We start from the raw sequence: 20,324 nt of genomic DNA on the forward strand, positions 1-20,324 counted from the left end.
AACATTAGCAGTGCCAGCTAAAGGCTCAATATAAGTGGCAGCTAAATACCCAGCATAAGCAGTGCCAACTAAATACGCAACATAAGAGCTAGCTAAATGCCCAACACAAGTGCTCAGAATAAGTAAATAAATTGGGCATCTTGGACAACGCATCAGCATCAGTAGCGATCGCTGTCTCTCCCTCTGGTCGGTGGGATTCTCTTCTGCCGTCGCCACAGGACGTCATCTGGGCTTGAGGCCAGCTGGATCTTCTCCTTTAAAGACACTTGCATGGACCTCATGCTTTTGGTCAGCTCCTGGACCTGGAGACGTAGGTCTGCAAAGGAGTTATTATCTAGGGTCTGCGCGTCAGCTTCCACAAAGGTCTGGGGAAAGGATGCCGCTTCCTGGTGGTATGTAATTGCCGGGCACCAAGGGGGCGCTGTGCCGGAATTTAATTCACACAGCACCCAGATGGCCCTATCTTTAAAGGGAACCTGTCACCCCCAAAATAGAATATGAGCTGCGGCCACCGGCATCAGGGGCTTATCTACAGCATTCTGGAATGCTGTAGAAGCCCCCCGATGTAACCTGAAAGGTGAGAAAAAGAGGTTATATTATACTCACCCAGGGGCGGTCCCGTTGCGGTCCGGTACGATGGGCGTCGCGGTCCGGTCCGGGGCCTCCCATCTTCTTACAATGACGTCCTCTTCTTGTCTTCACGCTGCGGCTCCGGCGTACTTTATCTGTCCTGTTGAGGGCACAGCAAAGTAATGTAGTGCGCAGGCCCTGGGAAAGGTCAGAGAGGCCCAGCGCCTGCGCACTGGAGTACTTTGCTCTGCCCTCAACAGGACAGACAAAGTACACCTGCGCTGGAGCCACAGTGGGAAGACAAGAAGAGGATGTCATCCTATGAAGATGGGAGGCCCCGGACCGGACCGCGACGCCCATCGGACAGTACCGCCCCTGGGTGAGTATAATCTAACCTCTTTTTCTCATCTTTCAGGATACATCGGGGGCTTATCTACAGCATTACAGAATGCTGTAGATAAGCCCCTGATGCTGGTGGGCTTAGCTCATCTTCGATTTTGGGGGTGACAGGTTCCCTTTAAAGGGTGCAAAGTCCAGGTCAGGCTATGTGCACCCTCAGGGTTTTGTAGGGCCAGGATGTGCAGCTGTGTCCGGTGGGTGTTAGGAGTCCCTCAATAAACTGCTCGTTTAGCAATCTATCCTCATCCTGCACGCTGTCGGGATCAACCTGCTTAATGGCCCGCAGCACCTCCTGAAGATTAAGGGCATAGTCCCGTATACTGTCCTGCACCCTTTGTTTACATCCAAAGAATCTCATTTTTATCAATTCAATTCAATTCTTGGTCTGCTGTGGTGCCTCCAGGCATTCAGTGTGGCCAGGGAGCTTGCAGTTTCCTGCCCTCCAGATTCGGCTGTTGGGGCGTACAGCACCCAAGATGGCCAGGGACTCTGGCGTCCTCTTTTTCAGCGCTCTGTCCTGGGGTGTGCTTGGCTACAGCTCCACTCCACAGGTTCTCCTCAACTACTCTCCCTCAGACTATAACTGACTAATTCCACCTCCACGCCAGAACTTATAGGGAAGCTCCCCTGAAACTGGGTGTTAGAGCTCCCCCTTCTGGTCTGGAGTAGGAAAAGCGTTGGATGCTGGTGTTACCTTGTAAGGGGTTCCCTCCTTGCTTCCAGGCATGACATCACCCCCTGTGAGGGAGGCAATGCCACTGTGGCAACCGGAATCCTGGGGTGCCACAGTTATAATTATGAGAAAACACATCTGTTTCCTTGGTTAACTCTGGTTCCGATAATGTATGTCTCATCAATATCGGATGGATAGAAATTCCAATATTCCATTTTTTTCTCCTGTACACATACTGTCTGCGCTAATTAATTGTATCTGCAGTGACCATGACTATTTGTAAAGGGTGTGAGATCTTACTTTGATCCACTCAAAACCTAATAAGACTTTTCCTGTCTCTCTCTGTGGACAATACACATCCTCTTCAGTCACCTGGGCATAAAGAGGGCTCCTTGCATTTTAATTAAGCTGCTTCACATCTATGTGCACTGCATTTTACATAAAGGCAGGTTTGAGTGCTAGCTCCTGTCTCCTTATGGCAAATTGGTTAAGAAAGAAAAAAGGGAGGGAAGGGGGATATGAGGGACCTCAAAGATGTTTAATATTTTCTATGACAATAGGTGCCAGCTAAATACCCAACATAAGTGACAGCTAAATGCCCAATATTAGCAGTGCCAGCAGAGAATACAGCAATTATTGGATGCAGTCACGGGTGGAATTACAACACCCAACAAGGATCTTCCCACCCTCATGATATCGCTCTTAGGGCTCGCTCCTACTTCTGATTACATTGGATGAATGCAATCTGTTTACAAATCGGACTGCATTGGGGCCAATGTTATTCTGAGTCGCCCGCCAGGGCCGTGGGGTACCCGGTACTGGGTCTGGTGTTCACAGGGGGATGTCACGGTGGCTGTGACCCGGTCCGTGGCCCTGGGCGCCCATGTAAAAGGGGAAAGGTCTTTAAAGGGAATAAAGTTTATGTTCGTGACGCCACCTGTAGTATTCGGTCAGTGTGGACCGACGCTGCTTTAAGGGGTCCTCTGGGGTGATGTTATGGCAGCTAGATGGTATAACTTCCCACAGGTGAAGTGTATCCCCAGGGCTCCCGGTGTCTAGATGGAAAGGAGTGCAGTGGAGAATGAGGACACAGGTTTGCAGTCTCTTTACCTTATTTACTGAAGACTTCAGGCAGCCACAGTCCAGGGCACCAGATTATAGGTACATGTAGCGCCCCCCCACTGCCGCAGGGCCGAGGGGTACCCGGTACCGGGCCTCTGAGTCTCTGCTCTGGGGTTGTCACGGTGGCTAGGCCCGGTCCGTGACCCTGCTGGTGGGGAGGCGACGTACAGTGAATGATAGAAGTGGATGGGGGTAGTGCGTGTTGCGGTGCAGTAAATAACGAGGACACCAGGTTGCAGTCTCTTTACCTCTTTACTGAAGATCTCCGGGTTCTCAGTCCGGATTCCGGATAACCAGGCTGCAAGTCCGGCCGGTCCGATGGCACCTCCAGAGTTCTCTTTGCAGGTGGAAATCTGTGCCTACCTGCTAGCGCTTGTGTGTTGTGGTCCTCCCCTGCTGTGCTTACGGAAAGTCCCCACAACTGTTGTGTCTGTTTCTTAAGTTCCCTCACAACTTGATTAGATGATGTTCTGCTAATCCTCCGTCCCTCCCTGATGTTACGGTTAGGACGGCACCCGTTTGACGGGTAGGCTCGAAGCTCTTCCGGGACCCTAGAGTCGCCCCTCTCCACAAGTTGCCCCCCAAGACTGCATAGGTGATTTAGGTGAGACAGCCCGCCTTTGACTGACTGTCCTGCCGTAGGTTTGAAGTATTGCCTGAAGCTGTATATAGAAATACTTCCTCGGCGTTCCGGCCACCGGATGTTTGCGCCTCAGTAGGATGTTGCCTCGGTCTTACAGCACGACTCCTACTGGTATTCTCCTTCTTGCTTTGATCTCGTTTCTCACTCAGCACAATCTATCTCGCTTCCAATCCCTCCTTGGGCACCGCCGCTATACTGAGCAGGCACGGCCCCGTTACGTTCGCTCAAGTTGCCAAGTCTCTGTCAGGATCCCACCCCTGACAGGGACCCTACCGAATCTTCCCCTGCAACACCCTCTGCCACAAGGTGTTGCCTGGTTCCCATCCAGTCGGCTTTCTCTCTAACTTCCTGCCTGACCCCCAGTTTTACCAGTATGTGAGGAGTGGCCTAGTGAATAGAACCCTTAGCTCCCCCTGGTGGCCCGACGGTGAAATATATTGGTGTCTGTGATACCTGGTCAGATGAACTCCTTCAGTGCCATCAGACGTACCATGGCTCCCGTTAGTGGCGAAGCCACAGTACTGCAACGACCAGGACTCTGGGGCGCTGCATACAGGCAGGGTCCGGCTGGCTTGGAAGCGAATCCAGAGTCCCCTTTACCAGGTGGAGTTAAAAGCCTTCCTCTAGCGCGGTGGTGTTGTAGTTCCTTACTGCCTATGGCTACAGATAAGGTCCTCACAGATGTTCTCTCTCTGTCCCCCGTATAGGATAGGACAATAAGCAGTAAGACTGTTGACTTGAGTCTGTTTATAGGGACTCTAGCATGCCCCGGGCTCTAAAGGTGTCACCGTGTCTCCTGGGTACTAAGGCGGACAGGGAACGTGGAGTTCAGCTGTCCTGCCGGTCTCTGATGTAAGTCGAGGAGAGCCTTACAACCTCGGTGTTCCGGCTACCGGTTATCTGCACTTCAGGAGATAGTTCATTTGCGGCTGGTCTCCCCTGATGTCACTCTCCTGTGCTTCGCTCTCCTGCACACTCACTGAATGTTCGGCTTTCTGTATGTCTCTTCCTCCAGGAACTGCAGCACTTCAGACTACAGGCCCCTCCAGACTTTCTGACACTCTCTGTCGGTGTGCTCTCTTATGTGTCTCTCACTTACTGAACTGAAACTGAACCCTTTCCCTCCAGATCAGGATGTATTTATAGGGGAGTTCAACCTAAACTAGGCTTAGAGCTCCCCCTTCTGGTCTGGAGTGTGAACATGTTGTGTGCATTGTGGTTACCTGATAGAAGATATCCTTCATCGCTTCCAAGCGTGACATCACTCTCCCCGTAAGGAAAGCAATGTCACTGTGACAACCAGGACCCCGGGGCGTCACAATTCTATCATTGTGTGTTCAGTATCGGACTGGAAAAAAATCGTAACATGGTGCAATTGTATGCAAAAATCAGATAGCATTCACCAATAGAAGTCAATGGGTGGGAGACTTTTTTTTACACAGAACAGTAAAATCACAACGTTACGTGACCCGACAGCATAGAATAGATGGATTACATTCAGTACATCCAAGAATGAAGGAAAAAGCAGCAACACTACGTTTATCGTGTCATAAAAACCTTAGTCCTTTATTTACGAACACTTTACATGGACAAGGTGTATGTATAAGGGCAGGACAAATGTGGTCATGCAGGCAAAAGAACAGGACTACGGCCGTTTCGCGTATATCACGCTTCCACGGGTCCACATGCAGTATATACACATAGAGTAGGTAGATATATAGATATCAGTTACATATACAATTAGTACAGTGTGTGTGCAGCTTACTGTACATGTATTCTATTACTAAATGATTATTTTTCTGAAAACAAATTGTCGTGGGCTCCAGTGTAATTTTCCAAACCAGCAGAGGGAAAGCCGACAGCTTGGGGGCGATTTTTCTAGCCCTGGAAGGGGGTAATACCCAGAGGGGGGCCACCCAAAAAAAATGACGTAGGGTCCCCATATAATTAATAACCAGCAAAGGCTATGCAGACAGCCGCAGGCTGATATTAATAGCCTAGGAAGGGGCCATGGATATTGCCCCCCTCCAGACTGAAAACATCAGCTCTCAGCCACCAAAGAGAAGGTGCATCTCTAAGATGCGCCAAATATGGCACTTAGCCTCGCTCTTCCCTCTTGCCCTGGTGCGGTGACAAGTGGGGTGATAGTTGGGGGGTTGATGTCACCTTTGTATTGTCAGGTGACATCAAGCCCAGAGGTTAGTAATGGAGAGGCGTCAATAAGATTGCTCTGCTGGATTTCCTCTACATGGCACTGTTGATTTCTGGGATTTTCTCATTGTCCTGTCATCAGGAGCCCACCGCACCCTCTGCCCCCCAGGTCCTGCTTGCTGAGGGGGGGGGGGGGGGTGCACTCCTGAAGACTGACAGTTCAGGCAGAAGGTGTTTGATCCCTGCCTAGGAAGCTGGCCAGCGCTAGGCAAACAGCAGGACACTATAGAATAAAAAAAAATCATTTTTCCTGAGAACGGAGAGAGTTTTTCATAAAAGATAAATTGCAAAGTTGCTTATTTTTACCGACACTTTTTCAATTTTTACCCATTTAATAAAATGAGACGACCACTTTTTCTGGTTCATCTCCCTCCTAAAATTACAAAATCTAAAAGAGATCATACATCTTATATACTCCAAAATGGTACTAATAAAAACTACAGATCGCTGCGCAAAAAAAAAGCCAAGCTCTCAAAAAGAAAAAAAATAGGTGTAGGATTGCTGCTTCCAACAGATGGTGCTATAGAGTTCAATTTGCACACGAAAAATACAGGAAAGCTATATATCTTGGTACCGTGTTAGTTAGTAGATAGAAAAATATTTAGAATTGAGAGTCCTCAGTGGTAGATACCTTTTAATGGCTAACAGTACGCCATTAAAAGGTATCAACCACTGAGGACTCTCAATTCTAAATATTTTTCTCACATGAAAAATTAAAACTCTAGGGGTAGTTGTCTTTTGTGAGAAGAGAAGGAAGAGAATGAAAACGCAAAAATAGAAATTGGCTGCATTCAGATTCAAAATTTCACTTTCAGGTGCGGTTTTAGCGGCTGTAGTTGTCCCTGATCACCGGCAGGTGTCGCTGTCCATTCCAGGCTCCTGCAGCGGTACTTACTACATTCCAGCAGCAGATGTCGCTGTCGCCTAATTTCCAATCGAGCAGACAGCGCTGCAGTGGTAGTTGTCAGCAGTCCCCAGCAGGTGTCGCTGCGGCGCTGTGACGTCAGCGTGCGGTAAGAAGTTGACACATTGGATCGGGCGATGTTCCGGCCGCCGCAGACGGGTTTCCGACAGTGATGTCATCGTGATTGTCGTCCCTGCTCCTGCTGACGTCATGGACCAGGCCCTGCGGGAGTTCGCTGCCCACCTCGGGGTGTGTGAGGAGGCCCCCGGCTCTCAGCTGGCCGGAAACGACTGGGATTTCCTGGATATCGATATGGAGGCCATCGACCTGCGCTCTCTGCCGACGGCCGTCATCTGCTGCAACCTGGAGGTCGGGGTCTTCTGTGACGGCCGCTGCAGGGTGAGTGCAGTGCAGACGGGTGGGCGCAGGTGAAGCCCCCCAAGCCCTCACTGTGGGGGCACAAAAATGGGGTAATCCTATGGAGAAGCGACCCCCGCCCCCCTGACACGGCCGAGCTGGTGAATTAGTGTTATCCATTGTGATGTTCCTCTGTTAAGTCCTCCTGGAAATGTCTGACTTAAAGGGACGGTCCAGCCCGGCACCGACGACTGATCTATACATTTGTCGCGTATAGTCGCCCTATCTGGTGGCCTCCCGCATCCAAGATGGGTGAGGCGGGGGTCCGACCTGTCGCTGTGGAGGGCACATGTCACTTTTCAGTGCCGGAGTGGACTGTCGCGTTAATTAGGGTCAGTCAGGCGGTCGAGAGGGGTCCACAGTGCGGGGCCGGCCTGGGGGTCAGGAGAGCCGCCGTCCAGTCTGTGCATTGTCTGCGCCCTTATGGGGTAACCTCCCCCTCTAGCCTGTATTCATGCATCCTATATAGGGATCGCCGGATCTTACCAACCGTTTTCATCTAACCACTTAAAGGGGTCTTCCCATCTCCAAGACCCTATCCTGATATGTACTAAGTGTAATAATAATATATTAGCACATCCTTCCTATTAGTAATGTATAGTTCTTCTGATTAGCTATGTCTCTTTCTTCATGTGCAGGCACTGCAGTAGCAGGTATCCATGGTGCTGCTAGCTGTCATTACATCAGTGGTCGTAACCATGGATACCTAATCTACTGCAATGCCTGCCCATGAGGAAAGAGACCTAGCTAATCAGAAGAACTATACATTACTAATTGGAAGGATGTGCTAATATATTGTTATTATTACATATCAGGATAGGGTCTTGGAGATTGTAATACCCCTTTAAATTGGCTCTGACAAAAGGATTTAAGTTACGCAGTCATCCCGGCAGCTATTGTCCCCTTCCCCTCCCAGCGTAAAGGTCACTGTCGCCGCCATCTTGTGTTCCCATAAAGCCGGATTTCATAGATCAGTCATTTTGATTAAATACTGAAGACAATAATAAAAATAAAGATAAAAAGTCGTGAAATAAAAATTCCCCAATAGTGTAAATTTCCAACTGACCCCTTTTCCCAATTAAAAGAAAATAAAAAATGTAAAATGAATGTTGTCCGGTCTGTAAAAATCTAATAGCGGAAAAAGTTTATTTACCCATATGGTAAAGCAAATATATATATTTTTATTTATTTATTTTTTTTAAATGAACCAGTCAGGAAGGGGTTAAAGGCCCCGTAACTGGATCCCCGGCGTGCGTCCTCACCACTTTTCTTTGTCACCTGATGTGACCCATTACATTAAAGGGACCTTCACCCTGCACCAGGGTATGCTGGGAAAGCTTCACTATAAGGCCGGCGTCACACTGGCGAGTTTTACGGACGTATGAGCGCATAAACTACGTCCGTAAAACTCACATTACATACGGCACAATTATTCTCAATGGGGCTGCTCCTATTAGCCGTATATTACTGTTCAGTATTATACGGCTTTCTACGGCCGTACAAAATCGCAGCATGCTGCGTTTGTCAGCGTATTGCGCAAAAAAATCGCCAATGAAAGTCTATGGGGGGCGAGAAAAATACGGATTCCACACGGACCAGCAGTGTGACTTGCGAGAAATACGCAGCGGTGTTAGTGAAAAGTCGGTAATTCAATTGCCGGCTTTTCATTTCTCCTGCACAAACCCGACATGATATGAGACATGATTACATACAGTAAACCATCTCATATCCCTTTTTTTTTGCATATTCCACACTACTAATGTTAGTAGTGTGTATGTGCAAAATGTCAGCGCTGTAGCTGCTAAAATAAAGGGTTAAATGGCGGAAAAAATTGGCGTGGGCTCCCGCGCAATTTTCTCCGCCAGAGTGGTAAAGCCAGTGACTGAGGGCAGATATTAATAGCCAGGAGAGGGTCCATGGTTATTGGCCCCCCCCCCCGTGGCTAAAAACATCTGCCCCCAGCCACCCCAGAAAAGGCACATCTGGAAGATGCGCCTATTCTGGCACTTGGCCATTCTCTTCCCACTCCCTGTAGCGGTGGGATATGGGGTAATGAAGGGTTAATGCCACCTTGCTATTGTAAGGTGACATTAAGCCAGATTAATAATGGAGAGGCGTCAATGATGACACCTATCCATTATTAATCCAATTGTTTGAAAGGGTTAAACACACACACACATTATTAAAAATTATTTTAATGAAATAAACACACAGGTTGTTTTAGTATTTTATTCTCTCAATCCAGCTGCAGACCCTCGCTTTGCAAAATAATAAACGCACAAGATACATACCTTCTGCTGACCCGTCACGTCCCACGAGGTAATCCATCTGAAGGGGTTAACTAATATTACAGGCACGAGCTGCGATAAACCACTCGCTCGTGCCTGTAATCCCCGGGTGCTGAAAGGAAAGCTGGATCTGTACTTACATTCAGTTGCGGTGATGCGCCCCTGCTGGATGTTCTCATGAACTGCAGCCTGGGAACTTTTTCCCACGCTCCAGGTCATATGAGGACATCCACCAGGGGGCGCATCACCACGACTAAAGGAAATGTAGGTCAATGACCTACATTTCCTTCATTCGCCGGGGATTACAGGCACGGAGCACAGCTGCCTTTGCAGGGCTCCTGCCTGTAAAATAATTAACCCCTTCCTATGGATTACCTCGTGGGACGTGACGGTTCAACAGAAGGTATGTATCTTGTGTGTTTATTATTTTGCCAAGCGAGGGTGTTGCTGATGGATTGAGAGAGGAATAAATTATTAAAACAACCGCTGTGTTTATTTCATTAAACTACTTTGTAATCATGTGTGTGTGTGTTTTTTAACCCTTTCCTACAATTGGATTAATAATGGATAGGTGTCATCATTGACGCCTCTCCATTATTAATCTGGCTTAATGTCACCTTACAATAGCAAGGTGGCATTAACCCTTCATTACCCCATATCCCACCGCTACAGGGAGTGGGAAGAGAGTGGCCAAGTGCCAGAATAGGCGCATCTTCCAGATGTGCCTTTTCTGGGGTGGCTGGGGGCAGATGTTTTTAGCCACGGGGGGGCCAATAACCATGGACCCTCTCCTGGCTATTAATATCTGCCCTCAGTCACTGGCTTTACCACTCTGGCGGCAAAAATTGCGCGGGAGCCCACGCCAATTTTTTCCGCCATTTAACCCTTTATTTTAGCAGCTACAGCGCCCAAATTTTGCACATACACACTACTAACATTAGTAGTGTGGAATATGCAAAAAAAAAAGGGGATATGAGATGGTTTACTGTATGTAATCATGTCTCATATCATGTCGGGTTTGTGCAGGAGAAATGAAAAGCCGGCAATTGAATTACCGACTTTTCACAGATATCGCGCTGAATGAAATATAAATACAGAATATATATATATATGTGTCTCAATGACATATATATATATATATATATATATATATATATATATATACTGTATAAATGTTTTCCCGAACATTTGAGCACATAAATCCATTAGATGTCGGTTTTGCAAGCCTGCGAGAAAATCTCGCAGTACGGATGCCATACGGATTACATACGGAGGATGCCATGCGCAAAATACGCTGACACACCCTGACTACGGATCAATATTTTGGGAACATTTCTCCGTATTACGGCCGTAAAAAACGGACCGTATTGTCTTACGCCGAGTGTGACGCCGGCCTAAGAGCGCGTCAGGACAGAGGATTGTGGAATTATGGCTGCTGGTGCGAGACCCGGACCCCGACGCGGCACTGGCGGAACGACCCCACTCCTCCCCCGACATCGCTGATATAGTAAATGCTTCTATTCCCCGTTATATATCCTCTTCATCCTCTTAGAAATGTGTTCATAAATTGACAACTGGGCGTTACCATTTCCACTTAATAACTTGACAACTGGGCGTTACCATTTCCACTTAAATGTACCCCCTCATACACCAGCAAAGATCACGCTGTGTCTCCCGGAACTCACATGAGCGCTGCAGCTAATCAGTGCCTCCTGATGGGCTGCAGCGGTCAGAAGAGCGCCGGGAGACAGTGTCCGGGAGGAGGGAATACTGTGTGTCTTCTTTGGTATATATTTATTGGACTATAGTATTTAAAGGGTTACCAGCATTTTTATGTCATAAATCAATATTGCATGTGAAAATAATGGTTTTTCTCACCCTCCCCTGGTCCAGCAAGTGTCAGAGCTCAGAGTCTGGTATTGTCTGCAGCGTTACAATGTCGGCATGAGCTCACTGATTGTCTGCAGTGCTGCTGAAATGAAGTTAATGCTGCAGACAATAATAGACGCCGAGAGCAGCAGAGACTCTGCAATGGACCTGGGGAGGGTGAGTAAAGCTCAGTTTTGTTTTTTGTTTTGTTAACAAACTACCACCAATATTGTAAAACCCATTGTAAAAGTACAGGGGGCTGTACTGTATCGGGAACTCTTTTAATTCCCCATATAATACCTGATAGCCTGGTGATGGGCTGGAGGATCTCGCCGTGGACACCAGAGGGCGCTGTGTGAGCCTGCTCTGGGCTGTCAGGACACTATTGGCTGGGATAGTAATCCTACTTCTTGTAGTGCCCGTGTATTTGCAGTAGGGGGCACCATCTACCTTATTTTTTATGGCACCGCATAAGAGGGGAGATGTATTTAACCGCAGCGGCGACACTGGTGCGCCTGTATAGTTATTACATATCCGAGCCGACATTGCCCAGAATTTTTCCAAACAAAATTTGCCAAATATTGAAATTGTGATAATATAAATAAGAAAAGTTGACGCACAAGATGGCGGTGAACAAAAAAAAAGTCTAATGGCGCTGGCCCTTTAAATCCCTGATGCTACTGCACAGCTGGATTGCGGATCAGTGTGCGAGAGAATCCGACCGAGAACGTCTGAAATCTCCTAATAGGAGAAAATAAATATTTCCTGCATTAAATATTAACATTGGGGGGAGTTAATGGTTTCTCCTCTCCTCTTCCTCCGGAGTCTGTAAATTTAACTCCTTCTTCTCTGTTTTCCTTAATTTGCTGCTATCGTTCAGGATCTGGATTACCAGATGCTAACGGGTTCTTTCAGTGGAGATATGTGAGATATGTTCCTGCCGGTCCGTCGTCCCACCATAGTCCTCCAGGTCACGCTGGCTGATAACAGGGAACAGTAGCTGGCTCATTGTGTGACATCATGGTGAATTTTTTGTCCGGCCCGGATGTTTCCCCGTGTGACGAGCTCTTAGTTGTGGGGCAGAACTCTCCAGGGGGACGTCTGGGGGGCTCCTGAAATAAAGGAAAGGCTCCTGGACGCCCAAGAGAGGAAGTAAATCTCTGCTTCCTGAAAGGGGCACATACGGGAAAATATAGGGGGCGCCATATACTCCTTTTGAGGGATGGATTTTGGTCCCAAATCTCACATAACTGTCAATGGTACCAAACGTGCCGTAACTTCCGAATTTTTCGGAAATAAAGGGGCGAGCGAGGTTTACATGAACTCTGCCCAAAAATGGGTAATCCCAGGGCAGTTCTGGGGGTGTACTGACTTCTCTAACCAAGATTTTGGTATTATGTGTGTTGTACAACCTCATCCACCTTCAGAACGGGGTCTAGCAATGGTGAGGTATGACGCTCCGTGTAAGGGATCCTCCCGGATGCAGGGTTGTAGGGTGCTGTCATGGTGAACATTTCTAGCATAGGACTTGTCGTGTAGATGTGAATCCTACGTCTGGTGGGGACTGAATGACGAGGGGGTTGTGCTCTTGCCATATGGGGGTGACGGAATTGGCCAGGCGGTCTGCTTTACTGATTCTCATAGAAGTGAATGGTGAGGGCTATGCACATGCACGCCCATGAATGCGGCCCATTCCCCCTGGTGGTGTCGAGGACTGTGGACCTCTGTTTTGGAGATCTGAGTCTACTCCAGAAATGGCAATGTCATAAATGCACCTTTTAAAGGTTGAGTGACTCTTCTGATGTGTTGTTGACTGGTGGCCCCCCAAGTCTTCTGCACGGCTGGCAGGTATCGGACCCTTGTCCTGGCAGTCACCTGGGCATCATCAGCCCTGCCCACCCTGATTTTATAGTCCCTGACCGATCTGATATGGAGGTTGCCCAGTTTGCTCTTTTCTTGCCACCCATCCTAATTCCGTCCCTGCCTGGCTCACCGCTCGCCAGTATAATTAATTATAAACTTTTCTCTGAGTTTCCCTTTAATTAGTGACTTTTTTCCCCCTCCGGATCTGCAGGTCGTCGGCCATTGTGACATTTTTCCTTTCCATTTATCCGTCACCGGATTTATTCCTCTCCTGAAATTGTTCCATTTAATATTATTGGAAAACTCGTAATTTACAGCTGATTCGTGGAAACGAGTCCTGTCCATTTCCATTACTGAATGACTCCGAGGTTAATGACGGAAATAATTAGACTTTGTAAGGCGAGGTCTGAAGGCGAGGTGCTGATCTGTTCCTGGGGAGGGATTGCCGCACTCGCTCCACTATTTTTACCCCTCACATATTTTGGGATTTCGTACCCTCTGTGTGATGACGGAGAGGCGACCAACGCGTTTTATGCTCTGCGACCACTTTATAAAAAAAGGAGCAAATTTGTATTCGTGCCGAACATCCAGACGCCATGAAGGTGCCGCGTTGTGGCCTTATCGCATCCGCTCCTACCCTGTCGCCTTATCCTACTGCGCCCCATTGTATTCTGGATATACAGATCCGTAGACTGCAGTCGTAGATCACCAGGACACCTGTCGTCTTATCCTACTGCGCCCCATTGTATTCTGGATATACAGATCCGTAGACTGCAGTCGTAGATCGCCAGGACACCTGTCGCCTTATCCTACTGCGCCCCATTGTATTCTGGATATACAGATCCGTAGACTGCAGTCGTAGATCGCCAGGACACCTGTCGCCGTATCCTACTGCGTCCCATTGTATTCCGGACATACAGATCCGTAGACTGCAGTCGTAGATCGCCAGGACACCTGTCGCCTTATCCTACTGCGCCCCATTGTATTCTGGATATACTGATCCGTAGACTGCGCTCGTAGATCGCCAGGACACCTGTCGCCTTATCCTACTGCGCCCCATTGTATTCTGGATATACAGATCCGTAGACTGCAGTCGTAGATCGCCAGGACACCTGTCGCCTTATCCTACTGCGCCCCATTGTATTCTGGACATACAGATCCGTAGACTGCAGTCGTAGATCGCCAGGACACCTGTCGCCGTATCCTACTGCGCCCCATTGTATTCTGGATATACTGATCCGTAGACTGCGCTCATAGATCGCCAGGACACCTGTCGCCTTATCCTACTGCGCCCCATTGTATTCTGGATATACAGATCCGTAGACTGCAGTCGTAAATCGCCAGGACACCTGTCGCCGTATCCTACTGCGCCCCATTGTATTCCGGACATACAGATCCGTAGACTGCAGTCGTAGATCGCCAGGACACCTGTCGCCTTATCCTACTGCGCCCCATTGTATTCTGGATATACTGATCCGTAGACTGCGCTCGTAGATCGCCAGGACACCTGTCGCCTTATCCTACTGCGCCCCATTGTATTCTGGATATACTGATCCGTAGACTGCAGTCGTAGATCGTCAGGACACCTGTCGCCTTATCCTGCTGCGCCCCATTGTATTCTGGATATACAGATCCGTAGACTGCAGTCGTAGATCGCCAGGACACCTGTCGCCTTATCCTACTGCGCCCCATTGTATTCCGGACATACAGATCCGTAGACTGCAGTCGTAGATCGCCAGTACACCTGTCGCCTTATCCTACTGCGCCCCATTGTATTCTGGATATACAGATCCATAGACTGCAGTCGTAGATCGCCAGGACACCTGTCGCCGTATCCTACTGCGCCCCATTGTATTCTGGATATACAGATCCGTAGACTGCAGTCGTAGATCGCCAGTACACCTGTCGCCTTATCCTACTGTGCCCCATTGTATTCTGGATATACAGACCCGTAGACTGCAGTCGTAGATCGCCAGGACACATGTTGGCCAATGTCTCACAAATTCGGTTTTTGGGGTGTTTCAATCAATGTTTGACTGGTGACTGAGGCTGCAGTACCAGGCATGGCCACAATGTGGGCTTTATGGACCAGATGAAGACCCCAGTCCTGGTTGTCCTTACCCCGTGGCTGGAGCAGATGTGAGCGGCGCTGATTCCAGCTGTTCCCCTGTCATTACGGAGCTGGGTGCGGCGCCCTCCTCTCGCAGCCTCTGATCATAAATTTAGACTTTTGAGGCTAAGATTAGTCAGTTCTCTGTAAACTTACACTAGGCAGCACATCATAGGCAACACACCAGTCTCCCCTAACCACAGAAGGAACAACATGTTTCTGGTTTTCGGGGCGCGGCGCGCTCTGCTGCGGCTTCGGGTACTGAGCTCCGTTCTGTGGGATGTTCTGCAGGTCACATCTGTCCATACACTCACATGGATCAGTGCTGTCCTGGGCTATGTTCACACAGGGCGTTTATGCACCCAAAACCTGCTCTCTTGGCAGTCAAAAGGCTCCATTTTTAGTTGCTTTTTTCACCAATTAGATGTGATTATTCTACTGTACATGTTTTATTCACCAAAAACTCTACAAAGGTATTTGTTGCCTTTATTTCATCGCTTTCTATGGCTGAAAAAAAGCAGTAAAAACGCTGAACGATTTGACACGATGCAGATGTAAAAAACGCAGCACTTCTCAAATTCGATCAAGAAAAACCGATGTGTGTGCATGAGATTTCTGAAATCTGAGCTTTTTCTAGTACTGTAAAAAGCAGCCTCTTATTCACACAAAACAAGCTGTAAAAACTCTGCCTTAGGTTCCGTTCACACGTTGCTTTCTTCCTGCAAAATAAAATCTGCTTTTTACAGTTTCAGCAAAAGCTCTGAGTTCAGAAATCTCCCACACATGCTTGTTTTTTTTTTCCTGACTGAATTGGAAAACTGCATCGTTTTTTAAGATCTTCAAAATGTCAAATCTTTGAGCGAGCGTTTTGACAGCTTTTTTTTCACCCATAGAAAGCAATGGGAAAGTACAAAAATGCAATTAAGTGTTTTGACAGCGTTTTTTTTTGGTAAATAAAAGTAGCTTTATTAAACGTAACGCAAATGCAAATATGCAATGTGGGAATATAGCTTTGCAATCAACAATGGCAGTATTGTGTCCTTAAAGGGGTGGTCCAGCAAATGAAAACTAAAAGCGCTCAGACAGGTATGAAAACGGATCAGGTGCTGAGTGACTCCGGCGTGCTCGAAAAAAATGTTCGTTGGGCAATTCCTGCACGTGACATGAAGCCAAAGACACTTTTGGCACCCGAGCATGCTGAGATAACACCTTATCCGATCACGTTCGCTCAGCACTAATAAGTCAACCAACGTCGCTCCCATTCTGATGGTTTCCCGTCCTGGCCGGTCTCTACTTCTCGGTTCCATCTCCACACATGAGCGATTTATCTTTCATGGAACATCATGTGCCTGGTGATTTCTGACTCCATACTGACTCTGCCGGCGGTGAGATGACTCCCGCACCGTCCATGTCCAGTTCTGAGCTCTTCTCCCGCCATCTGCGCCTCCGTGCTGACACTTCTTTTTCCACCTTCCATCATCTGGGATGAAGGTCAGGTCTCTGTGAGCAAAGTGTTTGTTTTCCATCGGAGGGATTCATTGACCCTTCCTGCCCTCCTGGACTCTGCCCAGGACTTGTTTTTTTTACTCCCGTCAATTGTTTTACAATTTTTTTCCATCCTTACAAGCTAATAAAAGTCCCGAGCACAAATCAAGATGAAAGGCTAAAGAGTGACCTGAAGAAAGCCGGAGCGAAGGTGGCGAAGGTGGCATACGAGGGCTTTCTTATACCTCGTGCTCCATATTATTATTATTATGATTATTATTATTATTATTATTATTATTATTCCATTTCTTCCATGGCGCTTTGCATATGTATTTCTGGTTTTCTGTCCTTATAGTCAGATTTTATGTATTAAAGCTACTCGTTCATGCTTTCCTAAGCGCCGTGTATGTTCTACGTTTGCCATATAGAAGTAATATGACTCTGCAAATAGCCTAGAAGGGGTTCTATTTATTTATTCATTTTTTAAATGTCTCCACGGTAACAGACTACAAACAAACCCAGTGTAGTCTGACGTGTGCATATCTGTAGGATCTGTCAGTTACTGGTCATTCGCTAGGTTAGGCCCCTTTCACACATCAGTTTTTTGCTATCAGTCACAATCCATCGAATTATGAAAAAAACGGATCCGGCGGCATCATTTTTTCTCATAGACTTGTATTAGCGATGGATGGCCTCACGTTTCGTCCATCGTTCGCCGGATCCGTCGAAAATTGTTTGTCCGGACAAAGTAACGTTTTTTTGTGTCCGTTGTTTGTTAGAATGGAAGCCTATGGGCGCCTTATCCGTGAAATGATGGGATCCAGCGACAGATTCCGTTTTTTTTTTTTTTTTTTACTGAGCATGCAACGATTTTTTTCGGATCCAATTAGCTAGCACCCCTAGTCGGATCCATCGAAAAAAACGAATCCATCACATCAGTTTTTCACATTCTGCGACGGATTCATCGATCTGTCGAGCCAACGGATTGTGACTGACGGCAAAAAAACTGATGTGTGAAAGGGGCCTTAGAGAGAAGTAAGGTAGCATGGCTGCATGATTAGATTAAACCCCAGGAACTGATAACCCAAAACGACAAGATTTGTTTGTTTTATTTGGGGAGTATTGAAGCAAAACAGAAAAAATCGCTGCAGACCATAAACACCAATTTTTTTTATTTATTTATTTATTTTTTTAAATCTAAGTGGTTTAAGGATAATGGGGGCCATCACTTGCCATAAATATAAGGAAACTATTTACCTGGTGTAGATGCCGCCGTTCTCCAGAATCCGACTTTGCTGACCCCTAAATCTAGTTTTGTTACCAAGGGGGTGTGGTCCTTAACTTTTCTCTATCCGTCATGAAGACCGCGCCCACTTGTCTAACAAGACTACATGTGTATACTTGAAAGTAGAAACCATATCCCAGGAACGGAGAGGCGCAGGCGCAAAAGAAAAACGACGCCAGATTCAGGAGGACAGCGGCATTTACACCATTACTTGCTTAAGGCGAGGGACGGGTCCTCTTTAAAGGGGTTGTTCACTTAACGGTGTATTTCCATCTCAAACATTCTGTAGATTTGCCATAAATGTCTAGTATATGTACGACTTTTTGGACCCGCGCCTGTCTTTCCTTCACGGCTCCCCCCCACATAGTCCAGCAAATGTGTTCAACAATTTTCAGAACTCCCATAGAAGTTAATGGAGAGAGCTGTTCATGCGCGCAGGGCTGTGGAGTCGGTAAGCCAAACCTCCAACTCCGACTCCTCAGTTTCCATGACACCGACTCCACCAAAATGGGTTCTGACTCCCGTAGGGATCCTGGGGGTCAGATAATCCTTTAATGTACAAGTCTCCTTTAAGGGCAATGAACAGCATTTTTTTTTTAATTGATTAACCCTTTGTTGGCTTCAGTACATTTTCCTTAGAATTTAACTGGTTGTAAAACCTGCGGTGTGATTACATTTTAATTTCAAGGAAAAAATAAGTGCCCCCCCCCGTGTAAACTAATTTTGTGCTGCTCTCTAATACTGCAGGCTCACGGCTTGTGACTACATTGTGCACCGTACGGTACAGTCAGTGTCCCCTGACCCGGGGCAAGAAGCTGCCAAGTTACCGCCGTCCCGGAGTCGGCACCGTCTGACTTTCCACTCCTCACAATGAAACTGCAGCTTTTTAAATCTAAGCACTGGGGGGGCGTCGTAAAATCCCACCGAATGGAAAATCACCTGCAGGACGGCAATGTGTGTCGCGTTCACCGGGAGCGAGTGCGGCCGGCAGCGATGCATCAATACCTTCTTATTCATTGCAGATCTTGACCTGGATCATTTACCGGCTGGCCCCCGTCCAGAGGTTTCCACCTCGTATTTTCCATGTGTTCCTCATAATTTACCCTTGTAAAATCCTCGCTACATTACGGCTCATAAATCTAACCGCGGTAACATAGGAAAGAGTGATACCTAGGGGGAGGTGTGCCGAGTACCATATCGCTTACATTCTTTTTTTTAAGGCATGTTCACATGGGGCAGAAAATCTGCAACATATTACATTTAATTAAAGCAAAGTGGATGAGATTGTAACAGATTGCTGATCGTTTGGTCCCCATACGTGTCGCATGTTGTCGGTAGCAGATCCCCGGTATCCACAAGAAAATGTGGGCTCGATGGGTGGTAGCTCGCAACGGGTTAGGGGGCTCAACATGACGTCTGGTAGCTGGCCACAGGGTCTCATCAGCTGGTAGCCCGCCATGAGAAGACTCGACTCGATGGCTGGTAACCTGTCACGAGGGGACTTGACTCGATGGCTGGTAACCTGTCACGAGGGGACTTGACTCGATGGCTGGTAAAGCCTCACAAGGGGACTGGACTCGACGGCCAGTGGCCCGTCACGAGGGGACTCGACTCGATGGCCGGTAGCCCATCACGGGGGGACTCGACTCGATGGCCGGTAGCCCGTCACGGGGGGGACTTGACTTGATGGCCGGTAGTCCGTCAAGAGTGGACTCGTCTCGATGGCCGGTAGTCCATCACGAGGGGACTCGACGGCCGGTAGCCCGTCACGAGGGGACTCGATTCAACGGCCGGTAGCCCGTCACGAGGGGACTCGATTCAACGGCCGATAGCCCGTCACGAGGGGACTCGATTCAACGGCCGATAGCCCGTCACGAGGGGACACGACTCGATGGCCGGTAGCCCGTCACGAGGGGATTCGACTCAATGGCCGGTAGTCCATCACGAGGAGACTCGATTCAACGGCCGATAGCCCGTCACGAGGGGACTCGATTCAACGGCCGATAGCCCGTCACGAGGGGACACGACTCGATGGCCGGTAGCCCGTCACGAGGGGATTCGACTCGATGGCCGGTAGCCCGTCACAAGGGGACTCGATGGCCGGTAGCCCATCACGAGGGGACTCGACGGCCAGTAGCCCATCACGAGGGGACTCGACTCGATGGCCACTAGGCCGCCTCGAGGGGACCGGACTCAACGGCTCATCAATTTTGATTATTGGCTAAAGACTGGGAATGATCAGGAGGTAACGCTCGTTCAGCCAATTATCAGTCCATGTAAAACCTCCAGTAGCCCTTAGCTGCCTGTGCTGCCTGCCTCCCGGGATCATTTCGCACTCGCTCTGTGCAGATGTTGGGTGTTAGGACCATTAGATGTGCACAGAATGTTCCATCAGAGATCTGTCATGCACGGTCACATACACAGATTTGCTCTTTGTGTACAGAGGATTCATCTCGGTGGTCACATTTTTCTGCCAGACATGATT

The 20,324-nt window shown here is 48.1% G+C and overlaps 2 protein-coding genes across 2 annotated transcripts in view; one reads left to right on the forward strand and one right to left on the reverse strand.

Moving 5' to 3' along the window:
- The window catches only part of CLIC6 (chloride intracellular channel 6), a 178,075-nt gene that overhangs the window by 144,239 nt on the left and 13,512 nt on the right, over window positions 1–20,324 (reverse strand). The window lies entirely within an intron of this gene.
- Window positions 6,538–20,324, forward strand: part of RCAN1 (regulator of calcineurin 1) — an 81,817-nt gene continuing 68,030 nt past the window's right edge. The window contains exon 1 of the mRNA XM_077293904.1: window positions 6,538–6,921. Within this exon, the coding sequence (XP_077150019.1) occupies window positions 6,733–6,921 (189 nt within the window). The 5' untranslated portion in view covers window positions 6,538–6,732. The remainder of the gene's footprint in view (window positions 6,922–20,324) is intronic.

The sequence above is a fragment of the Ranitomeya variabilis genome, chromosome 3, assembly GCF_051348905.1.
Source record: "Ranitomeya variabilis isolate aRanVar5 chromosome 3, aRanVar5.hap1, whole genome shotgun sequence".
NCBI lineage: Eukaryota > Metazoa > Chordata > Amphibia > Anura > Dendrobatidae > Ranitomeya > Ranitomeya variabilis.